This window comes from Austrofundulus limnaeus, unplaced genomic scaffold (assembly GCF_001266775.1).
Source record: "Austrofundulus limnaeus strain Quisiro unplaced genomic scaffold, Austrofundulus_limnaeus-1.0 Scaffold123, whole genome shotgun sequence".
Taxonomy (NCBI): Eukaryota; Metazoa; Chordata; class Actinopteri; order Cyprinodontiformes; family Rivulidae; genus Austrofundulus; species Austrofundulus limnaeus.
The window spans coordinates 834,915-842,957 of record NW_013952525.1 but is presented as its reverse complement, the minus strand read 5'-3'; the positions used below and the strand labels follow the sequence as shown (position 1 = coordinate 842,957).

At 39.2% G+C, this 8,043-nt stretch overlaps 1 protein-coding gene across 1 annotated transcript in view; it reads left to right on the top strand.

Annotated features, from left to right (window-relative positions):
• Positions 1–4,262, top strand: part of dennd1a (DENN/MADD domain containing 1A) — a gene marked incomplete in the record, with an annotated part of 39,015 nt that extends 34,753 nt beyond the window's left edge. The window contains 1 exon segment of the mRNA XM_014015130.1: positions 100–4,262. Coding sequence (XP_013870584.1) covers positions 100–1,116 — 1,017 coding nt within the window.
• Between the last annotated feature and the right edge of the window lie 3,781 nt (positions 4,263–8,043).

Below are 8,043 nucleotides of genomic sequence, written 5' to 3'. Positions count from 1 at the left end.
TTGAATTTATGTTGTTTTTAATTAAATTAATGAATAAATATTATTATTATTATTAAAGCAACCCAATATTTTAAAGTATATATATTTCTGTGATTGCAGCGAATGGATCTGAATGTGGGAGAAAACTCACGAACACTTCCGGGTCTCAGGCTCTCCAACCCTTACAACAAGCTGTGGAGCGTGGGCCAGGACAGATCGGCCTCACCTGTTTGCGCGCCTCTCACCTGTGAAAGACCTCCGTCCGTCCAGCTTCCTGTGCAGGTGGACCCTTCTTCTCCAGGCCAGGAAAATGCTGGCTCAGCCCCAGACCTTCTGGAGCTTTCCAACCCTGCCAACATAACCATCCCCCGTCCCCAAGGAAGGAAGACGCCGGAGCTCGGAACTGTCCTCGCACCCCCTGCGGTCCTGTCACGCCCCAAAGCAGCAGGGTTTGGTGAAGGAAGGACTACAACCGGGGGGCAGGAGTTTAGGCAGGCCTTGAGCATGACCACTGATGGAGACTTGCTGGGGCCCACTAAGGTTGCTGAGAACAGTATGGATCTACTAAGTCTTCTAGACCCCCTCAACAACTCTACACTAACTGAGAGATTAACCATTACTACGTTACCTGCTTGTAAGCCACCACTACCGCCCAGAGCCTACCCTCAGAGTTTGCCTCCTTTCACACTTCCTCCTCAGATATCACTGAACCCTTTTGCCCAGCCCCTTCAGCACTACTCCCCAACTGTAAGTGGGAATCCCTTCGGTGCAATCTGTGGCCCTCCTCCAGGCTCCTACATGAACACTACATCCCAGCCCCTGTCCTTCTCTACACTACCAGGGCTCTACAGGCAGCCCTCCCCCGGCAGCTCCACCCTGCCTCTCAGCCACGAGCCCTCCCAGCCGGCCGCCCCCCTGCCCCACCCCTCCGATAGCAGCCACGCGCTCTCCAGCCTAGTAGACTCCACATCGGTCTTCAGCATGCCTCTGAGCGCGCTGCCAAAGCCACCACAGGCACAGGGAGAGAACCAAAAGGCTCAGGATCTGTTTGGGGACCTGCTCAGTTTGGCCACGCCCATTACGCCGCCGAAAAAGAAAGCGGAGGACCTGCGGAGGAAATGGGAAACATTTGACTGAAACCGTCATATTGTATTTGCACAAAGGCAACCCTTTTTTTTCTGTCGTCACTTTGTCAGGATTTTCTATTGCTTTAATTGGTACATCACCTCTGATCCAGCCTAGATTCTGCTAATGCAACAAGGAGCACGACAGTTCTGCCAAAGGTGTCCTGATACTCTGTTCTAATATATCAGTTTTCTTTGTGTGCTGGTGGATGAAAGAGAAGTAGATGACGTCTGTGTGTGCTTCCAAAACATCTGTGCTTCAGTATACCAGTATTGATAACCAGACATGATACATATAGTAAATCGTTTACAAGGTTTGTGGAGTTGGAGCGCCTCCGCTGTGAGAACAACTGATAAAGGTGGTGGAGGTGGCTGTGGGGTCTCAGCTGGTGGTAGATTTACTGTCCCTCAGTCATGCACCTGTCCATCAGCATGAACGAGCAACAAATAATGTTTAAAAGCTTGTACAGTTTCTCCAGCCTCTGTTGTGTTGCAGGGAACTGACCACCGTACCTACAGCTCCAAACATTCAACAATAAAACGTCAGTAGAATATACTAACAAGTGTTTGACTGCAGCTCCATTCTTTCACTACTTCTCATAAGTTTTCATTTTCTCAGCTAAACCCTTATGGTTCTGTACTGAATTCAGGTTGTGGACTCAAAGGCATTCTGGAGAAGAAGTGAAATAAGGACATTCACCAACATTTCATTGACCTCTATAGTGTGGAATATTATCTCTGTGTTTGATTGCTTTCAACAAAACATTATTGGTGTGTCTACATGAAAAAAAAAAACATTGATTGAAGGATCCTGATTTTCAGCTGTCTCTTATTGAAATGCTGTTTGTGTTCACTGAAACAAGTTTTCTGTTTTCCAATTGTCTGCTTAAAAGGATACATTTTGGTTATTTAGAAATGGTTTTATAGTTAATGACGATGAGTATCTTGATACCTCTTTAAACAACCTGAGTTTGGAGAAAGTTTAAGTTTAACTGGATGGACATGCTAACAGCTAATCCAAATGCGTCAAAATAAATTGCTGTTGTCTTAAAAACAGCGACTATCTCTAAAATTAAATACATAAATATTTACAATAAATTCAATTTGCAAGTGCAAACAACCAGTGGGAGGGCACGTTTCTGCTAATAGCAGAACTAGCCTCTTATGTAGCAGATACGATTTTTTGCTAACTTTGGAAACCGTGGACCGATTAGTTTCACCTAAATTAGATTCTGTTCATTTTTAATCCTCTAAAAAATTTTAAATTTGGTGTTAAACCTCTATTTTTGTCATTTATTCTGAACTAAATAACAACTATCCCACTTTACAATCAGTGCTGTTAGGCACCAGGTGTGTAGCATGAAGTATCTTTAGCAGCTAAACTTCAATCTAAGAGTGTTAAAAATGAACAAAATATCATTTAATATTTTAAACAACCAATGCAAATACATAATATAAAAGAGTTTTTGCTAATTGTTTAACCAACTTCAAATGGTATTTATAAAATTTAAACTCTATTAAAGCAATGCTTTTATTCTGAAAGAGTTAGATTAGAATCTGGAGTTCAACTCTGGCTAATCAGTAGACAGAGTTGAACTGGTTTGGATTGACTAATTTGCCACAAATCCCACCCATCTGCAAATTAAACCAATAGAATTAAAGGTAGGAACAACAGGTGCCTGTCAGGCCCACCAGTCTTCAAATGGAAGGAGATCAACACGTGTAACACGGGCTGAGTGACAGCCATCTTAACAGTTAGCGTTAGCTTCCACTAATCTGTTCAGTGGTTTAGGATTAGCTGAGCTAAGATTCTTGTTTAGCGTATTAGTAGTTAGGGAACCCAGCTCTTTGGTTTGCTGTGCCCACCACTGCAAACAGCAGCAGTGAGCTGTAGCACTTCCAGTGTCAGGGTCAATTAAGGCCAGAACATCATGAAGCTGAAATAACTTTTTTTTAAATTGACATCAATGCAAATGTTTGAATAAAGTTTCTGTGAATTTTTATCAAATTTTAAGATGCTGTTTAAAGACAACTAAATTTGCTTTGAAAGCAGCTAACAGTAGCCTGAACAGACCAACTCAAAGATTTACTGCCCTAAAACAACCCTCATCTTTAAAATGTCATAACAGTTCATGCAAACTTTATTTAAACCTTTTTAAATTGTGTTTTTCCATGAGGCAGAGATGTGAAATTTCTGCTGGAATTGACCTTATGTTGTGCTGAAAGTGCTTCTTCTTGCTGCCACTCTAACAACATTTGCAAATAATTATTAATGACATACATTTATTCATGTATGAGAAACTATAAAAAGGATTTGCATGAGTCACTGATAAATTTTGGACATTTGAATTGGCTTTAGATGGCTACAACCCACTTCGGTCTGAGTTGTGTTCAGATTAGCTGTTAGCTTGTCTGTGCTGTCGGAAACTTTCAGAACTGAGGTCGTTCAGTGAGCTATCTACAACAGGTAAGATGTTGTTTATAACTTTTACACAAATTACTTCAAATTGGCCAGAACATTGCTTTAATGGTTCATCGTACACAACAGAATATTCTGCTGCTATTGTGCAAAAACCAAAAGCTTTTTTTACATGCATCAGAGAGGATGGATTCAGTACAGACATCCTCGTCCCCACAGCTCTCCATCACCACCAGTACTGTTGCTGCTAATGTGACGTACAGCAGGTTCCTCCTGTTTTCACGAAACCATCATCTGAATCAGGAAACTGTCGTCCTTCTGTTGTCCTGCCTTTGATTTAAGATGTTTAATGCTTTCACTTTTACATATTTAGTTTCTCGCAGCTCTTTCCACTGTTACCTTCTGTGTTACATCATCTCCAGATTTTCAAAAGCAGGCTGAATTTTCTCAAAGGTAAATGTGTCACAAAGTGTTAAAGATCACAGCTTTACAGTGACATTGTATTAATGCAACTAGTCTGCTTTGGATTTCATCCTAATGGTGTTGGTGTGCTCTATCTACAGTCTGATGCAACTCTGTCCAGCGTTTCATCTTCTGATGCTTTTGTAGGTTTTATTTTATTTTTTATTTATTTTTGCAGCTTTTTCTCTTTTTGGCCTTCATGTTGCATCCTATTTGTGCTCCTTTCCTTTTACCTGTGAAAGTGCATTTCTTCTCACTGTTAAAAAAAACATTTTAAATAAACCTACAAGCCTACAATAAACTTATACTTTAAAACTGTAAAAATGTCTTTTTTTTAATCAGGCAAGTTGTAAAAAGCCTGTCAACCCCAGACCTCTGATCTTCAGTCAAAACTCTCACAATAATAGCTCCTGTTGCTGATCCAGACAATTCCTGGAGGTCTGAGTTCCACTTCCATTTTTTTGACTCATTTCAGAGTGAGCTGCGACCTTCACAAAACAGCCGGATGACCCATTTTGATGTTGCAGAACTTTTCTGAGCAGACACCTCCAGAGGGATCCAGGCAGGAAGCTGCCACCTCTTTGAAGTGGACAGTCCTCACATGTCTCTCCTGTACAGTCAGGTCCAGAAAGATTGGGACACAATTCTCATATTTCTACTGTAAACATCACAATGGATTTGAAATGAATCAAACAAGATGTGCTTTAACTGCAGACTTTAATTTGAAGGGATTGACATCCCAATCAGGTGAGCTGTAGAAGAGTTACAGATTGTATTTTTGCCTCCCACTTTTTAAAGGTCCTGAAGTAATGGTAGGGGAGACCGGGGACAGCAGCAACAAGGGATGGTTGCAACACGTCATTTTTCTCCAAACAGAAACAAGCTAGAGTGATGACTCACACTGTACATGCTCAGATGCCCCACCTTGCAAAGAAAAAGTAAACAGATTCAAAAACTGATCCAGGATTTATTTGAAAGAAACTGTTTTTGAGGTACCAAAGTATTTTTTTTTTGCCCAGCTTTATTTTTGTTATACTGTTGGCACTGTTTTTGTGATCCAGCTCAAACTCATATGGTTTAAACTAGTGATAGGTTAACTTTTAACTAATATAGTTAACATGTATCCAGGTCAGCTTATTTAGCTAACATACCTTATCGTGGTGGAGCGGTTTGAGTGTCTCAAAGATACTAGGAGTTATGTTGTCAGGGGCTTTATGTAGGGTCACCCAAGGCAAACAGGTCCTGGGTGAGGGATCAGACAAAGTGCAGCCCAAAGACCCCTCATGATGAGCACCACAAAAGGACTTAGTGTTCCTTTGACTGGACGCGAGTCACCGGGGCCCCACTCTGGAGCCAAGCCTGGAGGTGGGGCACGTTGGCGAGTGCCTGGTGGTCAGGCTTTCACCCATGAAGCCCAGTGGGGGTCCCCCTTCTTATGGGCACACAACCTGTGTGAGGGGCTGGAGGGGTCGGATACAATGTGAGCCTGAGTTGGTGTGTGAGGTTAAGAGGTTCTGACTAGGTATAGTTGGACTCACCTCAGTGTTCCACTCTGGTACCAGTCTCCTCGAGAGGGATATGATATATGATATGATATGATATATGATATGATATATGATATATATGATATGACATATGATATGAAATATATGATATATGATATATATGATATGAAATATGATATGATAAATGATATGATATATGATATGACATATGATATGAAATATATGATATATGATATGAAATATGATATATATGATATGAAATATGATATGATATGAAATATAGGATATGATATACAGTATATTATATATGATATGACATATATGATATGATATATGATATGAAATATATGATATATGATATGATATATATGATATGAAATATGATATATATGATATGAAATATGATATGATATATGAAATGATATATGATTTGATATGAAATATAGGATATGACATATATGATATGATATACTGTATATGATTTATATGATATGATATATGATATGATATCAAATATATGATATGATATCAAATATATGACATATGGTATGATATATGATATGAAATATGATATATATGATATGATATATACAGTATGAAATATGAAATGATACATATATGATATATGATATGATATATATGATATATGATATGATATATGATATGTATGATATGATTGATATGATATGATATGATATATGATACGATATATGATATTTAGCGCTATTATGATTGACAAACATTTCAAAAGACATTTAGCTTTTCTCTCACCTGTTCTAATCAATGCTGATGCTCCTGATGCTTAAAAACAAAAGCAAAACAAAGTATTAGCATCACTACAAGTGTTTAGTTTAGCCTTGATGCTAATCCAGGTTCTGGAAAATGACGGATTGTAAACTCTCCCTCTGTCTTTGTTCTGCTGATGAGGTGATTGGGATCACCTGGATCAGGATTACCTGTAATCACCACAAATGTCGAGCAGAGGGAGACAATACCACAGATTCTAACAGATGTGACATTAGATTAGTTAATTTTCTACTCAGATGAGAACTGCAGTCATCAAAATGAAGATGGATAGTAAAGAAAGTATTTAGTGTTTACATTATAAACCATTTGTTTGTGTAACTTGATGGTTGTTTTGTGTTGTAATGTTTTTAGAACAGTGCACCAAGTCAGGAAGATTGTACAATGTGTGTATTTGGAGTCTGTGTAAATGATGATGCACTGAGAAACACAGAAATATGTTTGCTGACTATTTATCAGTGAACAAAATCATTTTTGCCTTTGTATTTTTGCACAGTGAACCATTTCTTGTTTGTACCTTTTTTAAGAGGTAGAGGTCTCCAGCAGCACAGCAGAGGGAGGATCCATGGGAAGCTGGAGGTGATGCTGTGAGAGACAGAAGCTGCTCACAAGACCAACAGAAACAGAGTCTTCAGTCCTGATCCTCATGACCCACTGTCCTATATGTGAATGGTTCCCTGCTTCAGCACACCTGACTGAAGGGAATGAGTGATTGACAGGCTTCTGCTGAACTTGATGCTATGTTTAGTAGGTAATTTAATTATTTGAATCAGGTGCACCAAAGCAAAGAAACAGCTGAAACATGCAGGAACAGGGTTGAAGACTTCTGGCTTAGTATATTTATACTGAGTATATTTACTCTTTACTACAGGATAACTGTTAAACATACATAATTATACTCTTTACAGAATACCATTCATTACATCAGTTTCACAAAAGTAGAAGAACTAATTTATACTCATTTATGTATTTCATTTCAAATTTTTATTTCACTTTTTTAATATAGTAAAATTGTAAATAAATGCCAGATGTTACTTTTTCAAAGTGTTGAAAAATGGACAAAGTTATTTACTGTTAAGTCATGTAATGGCTTCTTTACAGTGAATCTAAGTAAAATATAAAAAAAAAACAGGCAGAACTTTTAAGCTTAGATGTAAATGTGGTGATTCTGCCAGTCAGTCTGATTGTGCTGCTTCCTAACTGGACTCTGACCTCCCTGATGACTCTTGGGCTTTAGAAGTCTTCTCCACTCATCCAGGGGTCAGATTTATAAAACTGGCGTACGCACAATTTGAGCCCAGAAACTTGCGTACGCCACTTTTTACACCAAGGTTGTGATTTATAAAATCCAAACTTGACGTGAAAATGTGCGGTGCCTCACGCCAGCTCTGACCCATGCGTACGCTCATTTTGGAGACGGGAAACTGCGACACAGATGGTGAAGTGAGGAATTAGAGCCACAATGTGTAATGATCACTGTCAGATATTTAATTTACCTTCAGAATCAGACTTAGATTTTTATTCATCTTTATCATCAGCTTTCTTAACAGTAATATTTATGCTTCTGCTGCTGCTACTCTGCCATGAGGACCTTTGAAATAAAAAAAATTAAATCTTAAAAACAAGTTCACGCAACTCATTATTGGGGGCGGCTGTGGTAGAGTGGTTAGGGGAGTCGGTTCAATCCCCCGTCCAGCCGTCTCAGTCATTGTGTCCTTGGGCAAGACACTTCACCCACCTTGCCTACTGA